The sequence below is a fragment of the Oryzias melastigma genome, linkage group LG15, assembly GCF_002922805.2.
Source record: "Oryzias melastigma strain HK-1 linkage group LG15, ASM292280v2, whole genome shotgun sequence".
Classification (NCBI taxonomy): Eukaryota; Metazoa; Chordata; class Actinopteri; order Beloniformes; family Adrianichthyidae; genus Oryzias; species Oryzias melastigma.
This window is the reverse complement of record NC_050526.1, coordinates 15,670,302-15,681,439: the sequence shown is the minus strand read 5'-3', so window position 1 is coordinate 15,681,439 and position 11,138 is coordinate 15,670,302. Positions and strand designations below refer to the sequence as shown.

The 11,138-nt window shown below is 44.8% G+C and overlaps 1 protein-coding gene across 2 annotated transcripts in view; it reads left to right on the top strand.

Moving 5' to 3' along the window:
- The window catches only part of LOC112161943 (bone morphogenetic protein receptor type-1A), a 41,306-nt gene extending 30,347 nt beyond the window's left edge, over positions 1-10,959 (top strand). For both annotated transcript variants that reach the window (XM_024297510.2, XM_036215615.1), the window contains exons 3-13: positions 333-582; positions 4,778-4,940; positions 5,121-5,223; positions 5,336-5,435; positions 5,513-5,600; positions 6,443-6,572; positions 6,649-6,841; positions 7,815-8,112; positions 8,193-8,368; positions 9,756-9,886; positions 9,956-10,959. In XM_024297510.2, coding sequence (XP_024153278.1) covers positions 519-582; positions 4,778-4,940; positions 5,121-5,223; positions 5,336-5,435; positions 5,513-5,600; positions 6,443-6,572; positions 6,649-6,841; positions 7,815-8,112; positions 8,193-8,368; positions 9,756-9,886; positions 9,956-10,081 — 1,572 coding nt within the window. In that variant the 5' untranslated portion in view covers positions 333-518 and the 3' untranslated portion in view covers positions 10,082-10,959. The remainder of the gene's footprint in view (positions 1-332; positions 583-4,777; positions 4,941-5,120; positions 5,224-5,335; positions 5,436-5,512; positions 5,601-6,442; positions 6,573-6,648; positions 6,842-7,814; positions 8,113-8,192; positions 8,369-9,755; positions 9,887-9,955) is intronic.
- The last annotated feature ends 179 nt before the right edge of the window (positions 10,960-11,138 follow it).

Below are 11,138 nucleotides of genomic sequence, written 5' to 3'. Positions count from 1 at the left end.
ATGTTCAGCTATTGTCACTAGCATCTTCAGCAGACAAATTCAGCTTACAGCATTCACACTAGCATTATCACATGTAATGCTAGCTAGTTTGAAGCTAATGGTGGTTTAGATATTTGTTTTACATCCAGTTTGTGCATGACCCGATTAGTCGACTAATCAGAAAAAATAATCGGGGATTAGTCGTCTATTAAAATAATCGTTTGTGGCAGCACTAATGTCGAATTGACAATAAAGCTACATGAACTTTAAGTTGAACATGAAGAAGTTTTCTGTTTATGTAACTGCTGGAGTGTTCTAGATGCTCCAACTGAGCTCGTCTCGTCTTCCTGCAGGGCTTTGGACTCAGAGGACCAGTGGTACACACCAGGATCTAACACAGTGACCCCCCCACCCCTTCAAAAAGTCTTCAGCTTCTTCTCATTACCTCCACCTGTACCTCCTCCTGGTTCCAACCTCCGGTCCAGAATCTTCTGTGTGGAAAAGCTCGGTTCTCTGCTGCTGTCCGGACCGGTGTCAGGATGGGGGGCGTGTCCTGTTTGCTCGTGACGGCTGCTGCTCTGCTGCTGGTGCTTAGAACTGATGGTAAGACCTGAAGCACCTTTCAGTTATTAACCTGCTTCCTGTGTCTGGCTGATTACCCGTTACTATATTTTATGGCATTAAATATCATTTCAGGTCAAAGTAATATTAGAGCACTATAAGAGCGCATTAGAGCACTGAATGTTGTCATAGTAACTCGTTTAAGGTTCTCTTGTAATATGTCCTCATTAACCCCCTAAAACTCATCTGACAAACGAATGTGACGTCTTGAGTTCATTCTTGAATATTTTTGTCATATTTTCCAACTGAGATAACAGTGCTTATCAAAGAATTTGATCAAGATTATGGCTAAAATTGTATGTAGTTTTCATTCATTCTTTAGCAAAACTTGGTGTGTGACTCCAACTGAATTCACAATTGTTCATTTGGTAACAATTTTAAGAGCTACAAACAACTATTGTGATAAAAGACAATTATTAAAAAACAAGCGGTTTTTAGAAGTAGCTTTATTTTCTAAAAATAATCGTTTAAATGATGATGTTGGGATCTCTCTGATGTCTCTGAGTCCCGCAGACTTTCTGTCCTCCTGATCCACCAACACACAAACACAGCAGCTGCTTTCAACTTTTTTTACTGATGAGTGTTTTTGTTGTCTTGGTTACAATATTTAGATAAATCTGTTTATGGTTTCAGGACTTCAGTGATGTGGGTTTAAGAGCTGCTTTGAAATAATCGCTGCAGTTTTTCTGCTATTCAATGATTTATTAATCCGCTTTAGAAACATTTTGATGATATTTACTCATCAAAAGCAGGTTTAATCTCAGAGGTTTGAGGATTAATTAGTTCATAAATGCAGAAAAGCCTTTACTTAAAATAATCTTTGGATGTTTAACTCTGACTGGGAGTGTTACAGAAACCACTTTGGTGGTTTTACTAAATATTTAAGCTACTAAAAAATAATTTCAATAATCGACTGATGAACCATTTCTGCTCTTTCCTGTTGTGGAGACCATGAGGGTCAAATCTTTTCTCTCTGAGTGGAGGTTGTGATTGTAGCTTCCTGACGTTCTGAACTGACTGAAGAAAGGTCACCTTAAAGCCCGCCTATCAGTGAGCTGCAAACCCTCACACGGCGGCTGATAAAAGTGGGGCGGAGCCGGCACGGAGGTGGAAAGGTCAAGACTCTGTCATCTTATCAAATGTTTTCAGTGTTTTGCTGGGAGCTCCGCCCCTCTGGAGGCTCCTCCTCTGAGCAACAACCAGCCGTGAGGTTTTCTGAGAGTTTGACTGAATCAGGCGTCTTAGGAGGAACAGGTTTCTCTTACGATCAAGCAGACTCTCTTCTTCAGCGAGGAGAAATAAAGGGAGGAGACCACAGAGAGTGTGGAAATACAGCTAAACAGAATCAGTTTCCAGCCTGTGTGCTGCAGTTTCTGCCAAGTTTGGACGTGGATGAGTCAGTGGACCTCTCAACCTTCATCGCTCAGGCTAAAATCCAGCTTTTCTCCTCTGAAACCCCCCCTCTCCTCCGCCTGCCGCTCATCCCCACAGGAAGCTGTTGAGCTGATTGCTGCCACTCTCACTTCCTCCTGCACATAAACTGTTTCCTGAATGGCGCAGGACGAGCCATCGGCGGCGCTAAGCGCTCCAAACAGCCATTGTTCTCCGGAAATATCTTTCCTACCCTCCGGAGAGTTATTAGAGCTTTGAAGCAGAGTCACTCTGCAGTCGCAGGAGCTCCGCTTTCTCCTGTCAGAGCAAAAGTTTGGGTGTTTTTAGGTCATCGCAGAAACTTTGCAGAAGAAAAACAAGTCTTTGCTCTTCTAGAGCTGATGTCCGTCCCATTATCCTCCACTGGGCTGTCTTTAAGGTCAAGTTTGTTCTGAACGGTTGATGGTTTGTCCTCAAATGTTGGTGTCATTCTTGAGAAGAAGGTGAGATGTTAAAGACAAATGAGGCAGCAACACCGCCCTGCAGCTTCATCACTTTAATAAGTCTTTAGTTGGCTCTGAGCAGCTTTCAGCAGACTGCTGTTGTCATGGTAACACACAGTCAACATCCCAACCAGAAGCTGGATTAGGAAGGGGGGGCTTTATTGGACATAAAAGCTGACAGCAAACAGGAGGTTCAGTGGGACGAGTGAATTTAATGCGGGTGAGGCTCCTCCCCCTTTAGCGGTTGTTTCTCCTCATCGTCTCTTCAACGGTCTGAGACTGGCCAGCACTGCTGCATAAAAATAAAAAAGACGAGAACTTTAAATGTTGGGTTCTTTTGAAGCTCCTCAAACAGAATCAGAGCTGGACTTTAGAGACGTCCACCTGACGTCCAGCAGCACAACACGACGGATCAATCGACGGGGTGATCTGTGATTCTGGAGAACTTATTCTTATGAATAATTGGTCTTTTAGATCAATCATTTATTTATTTATTTATCAATTGTATTTTATTTTTGTCATTCATTTTATATTATTATTGAGATAATAATAATAATAATAATTTAAAAAAAGAAAAGTAAAAAAAAAAAGTTATTTTTCTCTTTCTTCAGTCTTAAAGCAGTGTTTGTGTTGCTTTTTCTTTAAAAAAAAAAAGAAAATTTAAGTAACATTATTTTTATGGTTGAGAATCTGCCTTCCAGGATCACTTATTTCCATCTACTGGACCGGTAGTAGTAGGACTGCATGATCTCGTTCTAGCTGCACTGAAGTCACTGACACCCAGCAGCGGGTCAGAGTTTGGATTCAGGGCCCAATTAAATCAAAGGCCCGGGAGTTTTGTCTGAACGCGGACCGGTCCTCGGAACACGACCGGTGCCAATACCCTAACCTTCACCCCCGGTACCGCTGCTTATCCTGTTCCAATAGCGCTGTACGTCTGGTTCCAGGACCATTGGGTCCAGTGCCAGGTTAGGGCACCGGATTAGGTTACCGGATTAGGGTACCGGCGCGGTCCGCCTCCCGGTAACAGACCCGGAGGTTTGGGAACTGTGATTTAATTGGAACAGCCAGCACGTCAAAATTTGACAAGTTGGACACCCAAAACGTCAAGTTTTGGCGTGGAAGGTCCTTCAACCATTCGTCAATATGTGACGTCTTGGAATGATCGCATGTTGCAACAGTGTTTCTGATCAGGATGATCAATAATCCTAGAATCTGAGAGGTAAAGAGAAGTAAAACGGTCAGAGATAATCGTTCATGCTAGTTAAGTTATTTAAGTATTTATGCAGCCAAACAACAAATCAACAAACTTCCCTTTGGATCAATAAAGTCTGAGTCTATGAATATACACATGTAATATATACATGTAATATACACATGTAATATATACATGTATATGTAATATACATGTAAGTCCATGAGACCCAACAGACAGCAGGTTTTAGTAAAGTGCAGTAATAAACACCTATTACAGAAAATGTGGAAAGGGGTCTTCAAATGTAGCCACGCCCACTTCCCCTGACACCTCCTTCAGTTTGTTGCTCAACTTCAGACCAACAAACATTGAAGCTGAGATGAGGAGTCACTGGTTACGTCTAAGGATGACGGGAGTTTTAAATGTGGGGGGGTCAGGAATGCAGATAAACACGGGGGGCTGATACGACCAGCAGCTCCTTCTCTTCCTCTCTTCTGCTGCGTTTTCTCCGGAACGTCGATCAGGCAGACGGATTCCCACAGAATCCATGTTCACCGGGTTCTGGACGACTTTAGATCCCGAATTATTCCTGTCAATCCTGGATTGTTCTTCTTCTTCTTGGCTCAGGAAGTGTTTTTCCTCTCAGCCGTCTTATCTCCGAGGCCCGCTCAGACTTGTCCCGACTCTGCTGCGGATCATTGTCGTCCTGCAGTGAAAGCCTCAAACAGCAGCTGTTTGTTCGGGACGTCCGGGTCTTCAGCGGGAATATTCCCTCCCATTGTTTTCAAGCTTCATCTTTAGGATCACCTTAATCAAAGATGTCCTCTGTCAGGGTCGAGGGTTCTGCCCCCTTCTGGCTGCTGATGGACCTGCAGCTTTACTTTTGTAGTCCAGGTTGTGTTTTCTCTGATTCTGCTCTTCAGGTGAGCTGGACTTTACAGGTAGATCTCGGAGAAGTGATCTGATCTTCAGAACTTCGTTAGATGGAGGATTCATCAGCTGTTGGGGGTCTCAGAGGCGGGGGCCCTTGTTAGTGGTTTGGTGTGATCCTCTGAACCTGAATGTTTGGGTCTAGAACTGACGGTGTAATCCCCCCCCTCCCCCACAGCGGCGGGTCAGAACCCCGACCACGTCCTGGTGGACACGGGGGGAAGCCACGGGGCCCAGCGACCCGGAGACGACTCCACCATCTCCCCCGAGGACCTGCCCCGCTTCCTCAGCTGCTACTGCTCCGGTCACTGTCCGGACGACGCCGTCAACAACACCTGCATGTGAGTGTCTGCAGAGCCACGCCCCCACAGGTGTGGGTCGGTCCGACCCGCTTTCAGCTGCTGTGAAGAACCCACTGATGCTCCTCAGGAGCGGGAACATGTTCACATCATGAGATCAGAATCTGCAGATTGTGATCTTCATGTTGCGGGTCGGTCTGAATGTTGTGTGTCTGTGGTCAGGACCAACGGTCAGTGCTTCGCCATCATCGAGGAGGACGAGCAGGGAGAGGATCACCTGACCTCCGGCTGCATGAAGTACGAAGGTTCACACTTCCAGTGCAAGGTACTCGTGCACACACCGGCACGTGCACACACCCACACCGCCACGTGCACACACCCACACACTCTAAAGGACCCGCTGCCTGAGCTCTGATTCGGGTTTCTTTGATTGACAGGACTCTCCCAACGCGAAGACCCGCAGGACCATCGAGTGCTGCAGCACCGACTTCTGCAACAGGGAGTTGAAGCCCACCCTTCCCCCGCTGCCCCCCATAGGTAAGGTTGACCTGACGGCAGCCGCTCAGGTGAGGGTGGAGCCTCAGTGTTGATTCCAGGTGTGCCTGTTTCTGCAGAGCACAGCCCCCACTGGCTGGCCTTCTTCATCTTCATGACCGTGTGCTGCTGCACGCTCATCTGCGTCATCATCATCTGCTACTACAGGTAGGAGCTCACCTGCAGGGGACCATGTATGGGAGAAACGTTTGGATCTTCTGCACATTCCTCAGATGATTCATTCTGTTTATTTTAAGTTTTTTATGCTCATTTAAAATTAATTTAAAGCTTAAAATTGTTTAAAAAAGAAAAAGCAACCCCGCCCCCTCTTTCTCTCCCTGTTTGGAGCAGAGTGCTTGTGGCCCCGCCCACCATATTTTCTACTTCGCAAATATGATTTTTTTTCCAAGTTGAATTTTTCTTGTCTCAATGATGTGAATACTCAGAAATGTAATTATGTGATGAATTATCTTTATTTACGTCCACAAGAACATCTTTGAGTGGGGCTTTAAAACAGTCATTTATTACTCTTCATCATTTAATTTTACAGATTATATTAAAAATACTTTTAGCCCGTCTTCTCTGTTCTGTTTTGGGGATCTTCACTATTAAAAAATGTTTAATCTCGTTGTATAATCATCACAGTTGAGCTGATGTTGTAGCTTTCTTTGTCATTATCTGTTGGACTTATTTTAACTTGTTTATCCTCCAACATTTAACTTCATAATTACTGTTGAAATGTGTTCATTTTTAGTTTAAAATTCAATAAGTTATTATTTTTAATTCTAAATGTCTTTCGGTGCTTCAGCATTCAGACATATTGTTCTTATTTAGTGGAATTCTCACGATGATGTCATCATTTAGTGTCGGATCTCACACAGATGTCATTAATAATATCAATATAGGGGCTAACAAACATTAGCTGCTCCGGTGTAAAGTCTTCATGATCATGTAAAGTGATGAAGACGAGCAGCTGCCTCAGTTTAACCAAGTGGTCATGTGACCTGCAGGTTCAAGTGGCAGGGCGAGCGCCAGCGTTACCCCAAAGACGTGGAGGAGGAAGTCTTCATCCGTGATGGAGAGTCGCTCAAAGACCTGATTCATCAGAGCTCCGGCAGCGGCTCAGGGCTCCCCCTGCTGGTAGGAGCTTGAACAGCATCCTAAACGCTCCAGCCTCCTTCAAGGATGATGGGAAATGAACTCTCTGCCTCCTCAGGTGCAGCGGACCATCGCCAAGCAGATCCAGATGGTTCGACAGATCGGGAAGGGCCGCTACGGGGAGGTGTGGCTGGGCCGCTGGAGGGGGGAGAAGGTGGCCGTCAAAGTCTTCTTCACCCGCGAAGAGGCCAGCTGGTTCAGAGAGACGGAGATCTACCAGACGGTCCTGATGAGACACGAGAACATCCTCGGTACGGCCCGTCACATCCGCCTGGGGTCAGAACACTGAAGTTCTGTGGGGCCGGTCCGACCCGTTTAAGAGAGAATGACTGAGTTATGAAGGAGCATCGCCTACTCCTGGTTTCTGGACACAAACGTCGAGTCTCCAGTCATCTAGTCGTGTGATTGCTTAGTAAACATTCACACCATAGTGATGATCCTTTCTGTACGTTTTTCTGCACCTAAAAACTCAATCACACGTTCAGAGAACGTTCAGGACGTTACTGCTTGTATTTTTGGTATTTATAAACTATAGCTTTTGAAATATTAAGCAAAATATGCCCCATAGGAAATAAATGAGAGTCTTCAAATTTCAACATTTTAAGTAAATTATCAACAAACCTTTAAATATATTCTTTTATTGTAATTTTCAAAAGATTTGGCATTAATCTGTTGTATTAGTGTTATGCTAGCTCATTTGGGTAATTTGGCATCTAATGAAGTTTTTTGTGCTATTTAGAAGTTTAGCTAATATTTGAGCAACAGGCTAACGTTTTTGGCTAATTAGTTTACTGAGGAATTTTAGGCTCTTTTGGAGTTTAGCTCATATTTAAGCAACACATTAAATATGTTTGTAAAATTGGCATGTATTAGGGATTTTTAAGCAATTGTATTACAAATTTTTCAGAAATGTAGGTCAAATTCAGCTCTCTTTTATAGTTCTTTAATGAAATTTCCAGTCTTCTAGCCAATTTCACATTTTTCTAACTGTATTTTCAGTAAATCCCTTCAGCAGTGAGTCAATTGCGTCACCATTTTCATCAAAAGCTGCAGCATCTTCAGCGACTACTTTCACCAAAAAGCTTCACTCTAGCATTATTGCAGATAAACGGTTCTGTTTGTTTCGGACCGCCTGCTCTCCGGTTGATCGTCTGGTTTTCCGTCTTCTGATGTTTTCTGGGTTTGAAGAGCAGCGTCTCAGAACTGTTCCTCTGGTCTCCTCAGGCTTCATCGCGGCGGACATCAAAGGGTCGGGCGCCTTCACGCAGCTCTTCCTCATCACCGACTACCACGAGAGCGGCTCGCTGTTCGACTACCTGAAGTCCACCACGCTGGACACGCAGTCGCTGCTGCGGCTGGCGTACTCGGCGGCCTGCGGCCTCTGCCACCTCCACACGGAGATCTACGGCACGCAGGGCAAGCCGGCCATCGCCCACCGAGACCTGAAGAGCAAGAACATCCTGGTGAAGAAAAACGGCGCCTGCTGCATCGCCGACCTGGGGCTGGCCGTCAAGTTCAACAGGTACGGCTGTCCTCCTCGAAGCTTGGCGTGTGAAAACGAACCAGCATGGAGACCATGATGCTGTCGATCTGTCGCCATAGTGACACAAACGAGGTGGACATCCCTCTGAGCACGCGGGTCGGGACGCGGCGCTACATGGCGCCCGAGGTTCTGGACGAGAGCATGAACAAGAACCACTTCCAGGCCTACATCATGGCGGACATGTACAGCTACGGCCTGGTGGTGTGGGAGATGGCCAGACGCTGCGTGACCGGAGGTACAGCCGCACCTTTGAGGATCCCTCTGGATCAGAATATTTTCATTCTTACATCGATACTTAAATGAGTAAATAAACATTTTAATTAGAAAAGACGAGAAAAACAAATGTGACTTTTGGATCTTCTGAACGAGATGATAAAAGTCCATCATGGTTCCTGTAAACATTTGGACTAAGCACAATGCATTGTGGTCTATATTCCAGGGTTCCCACAGGGTCTTAAAAAGTTTAAAAAATCCTTGAATTTGAAAATGTGGAAATAAGACTTTAAAAAGCATTTAAAAAGTCTTAAAATTAAATATCTTGGTCTTAAAAATGTTAGTTTCAACTTTTTTCATATGACTTTCTGGTTTTAAAGTTTAATTTTTTTAGCCACGATAAGTAAAGCGCGTTTATCAACATCACGCTGGATGCCAACCACTGATTTTTAAAAAATGTAGTTTAGAGTTTAGCTTCTGTTTAATTTACCAAAAGAAAAACAGCAAGAATTTGTTGGTAAATGCAGCTTGTTTATGAGATACACTCCAGTGCTTAATGTTGTGATCATTAATTAAAATTAATTTGACCATTTTATTACACTTAAAGACATATTATTATTTAGGAAGAGTTTTTTTAAGTAATTCTACTAAAAACTGGGACTAGTCCTGGGATAAATCATGATACATATCACATCGGGAGCCGCGTATCGTATCGTCGGACTCTTGCCAATACTCACCCCACTCTCCTGCAGAGACTCCTGGGAAATTTCTAGGCCAGTGGATTTTAGAACTATAGATTTGAACAGCTCTACGAAACAGCAATCTCTCTATATTCTGCACTGAGTCGTGACTAGTGAAGAAATCTGGACACAACTTGAGTTTTAGAAGAAACAGATCCGAGTCGAAAATGGACTTCTAAGTAAGCTGAAGTCTGAGTGCAGAAACACTCTGAAGGAGCTGCACTTAATACCTCTGTTAATAAAGGTTTGTTTCATTGAAGATGCACTACAGCAACATTAGTGGTGACATTTCATTTTAGCATCAAAATGAAAGTAAAAACCAAAAGAGGGCTCTCCCCTGATGTTTCTGTTTTTAGGAATTTAAATCCTAATATTGATGAGGGCTTCAGTTCATGATCATGTTGGGGAAAAAGATACTTTTTTTGTAGCCTTTACTTTGTTTACTGTCATAACTTGAGAATAGAAGCTAAAGTCAGCACTACTTCAGCTGTAGTTCATAAAAAGGTTACTGTGGTAAGCTAACGCTGCTAGCTAAAAGTTAGCATCTTTAGCAGCATCTTTGAGTAGAGGCGTTAGCTAGAGTCTTTAGCTAACACCTTTAGCTAGCATCTTTAGCTTGCATGGTTAGCTAGCACCGTTAGCTGTCTGACCTGCGGTCCGTCTCTGCAGGAATCGTGGAGGACTACCAGCTGCCGTACTACGACACGGTTCCCTCAGACCCCTCCTACGAAGACATGCTGGAGGTTGTGTGCGTCAAAGGCCTGAGGCCCACGGCGTCCAACCGCTGGAACAGTGACGAGGTGAGGCTGGCTCCGCCCCTCCTTCAGAATAAAGCTGTGCTGCCTGTTAAAGCCTCTCTGTGTCCGCAGTGCCTCCGGGCCATGCTGAAGCTCATGTCGGAGTGCTGGGCCCACAACCCCACCTCCCGCCTCACCATCCTCAGAGTCAAGAAGACGCTCGCCAAGATGGTGGAATCGCAGGACATCAAGATCTAACCGCCCTCCGTGCTGGCTCCGCCCCTCGAACTTCTGAACCGAACGTTTGGGTTTGGTGGAGGGAAAGGAGTTCTGATGTGAAGAAGAGAGGAGTTCGCCTCCTCCTCTTCATCCAAGCTCCACGCTTTCTGTGAAAGCCAAGCAAGATGGAAGAGGGGGCGGAGCTCCTTCATCCGCCGGCCTCCTGGCTGAGAGTTCTGTCCCCTCCTCAGAGGAAATGAAACACGTTTGAGACTCGGAGGGTTTGCTGAAACGTAGCTGGCTCCTCCCACTGGACATTGAGGAGTCGCCATGGAAACGTCTGCCGTCCTGTTCGACTGTCTGTCCACTTCCTATCTGTCTGATAGGAGAAAGCTCCGCCCTCCTAAAGAGCTGCAGCTGCTTCCAAGGAGGATCGTTGATTGGTTGAGTCAGTGGGTGGAGCCAAACTCATTTGATCGATTTACAGCAGATCTGTGGCTCCGCCCACTCTCTTCCTCCAATCAGGTTTTTCTTTGTCTAAATAAAGGTACAGATTTATTTCATTTATTCTAAAGTACGACTCGTCACAAAGCCTCACGCCGGTGGGAGGGACAAACTGACCACGCCCACTGCCTCAACCAGGAAGTTCTGATTCTAAACTGACAACCTATCAGAGGAGAGCTTTTATTTTAGGATCTCAAATAGGAAAATGTGAGGCGCGTTGACGAGGTAAGACGAGTCGTTCTCAGCAGTAACTGTAGTGTTTGTGTGTCCTGATATAATCTAATACGTAAAGCTTCCATGTGGTTTTGTACAGCCTCTGTTTGGTGCCTTATGAGTTTACAGAGACCAATCTCTGTATCCAGTCTGTCCAATGTACCCCTTTCTAAGTAAATAACCTTATTTTAGTACACAAACAGCTGTCTGTGTTTCATCACCTGTTTCACTACAACACTCTTCAGCTTCAGCATTTGGAGTCTAAAGGAGGAGACTGCTGCTCCAACAGCATCTAATCAGTCCTAAACACAAGCTTTAAGCTTTTAATCTGAAAGGTACGAAGGGTTTTCTAGAAACAGAATCTCTTTATGATGGAATT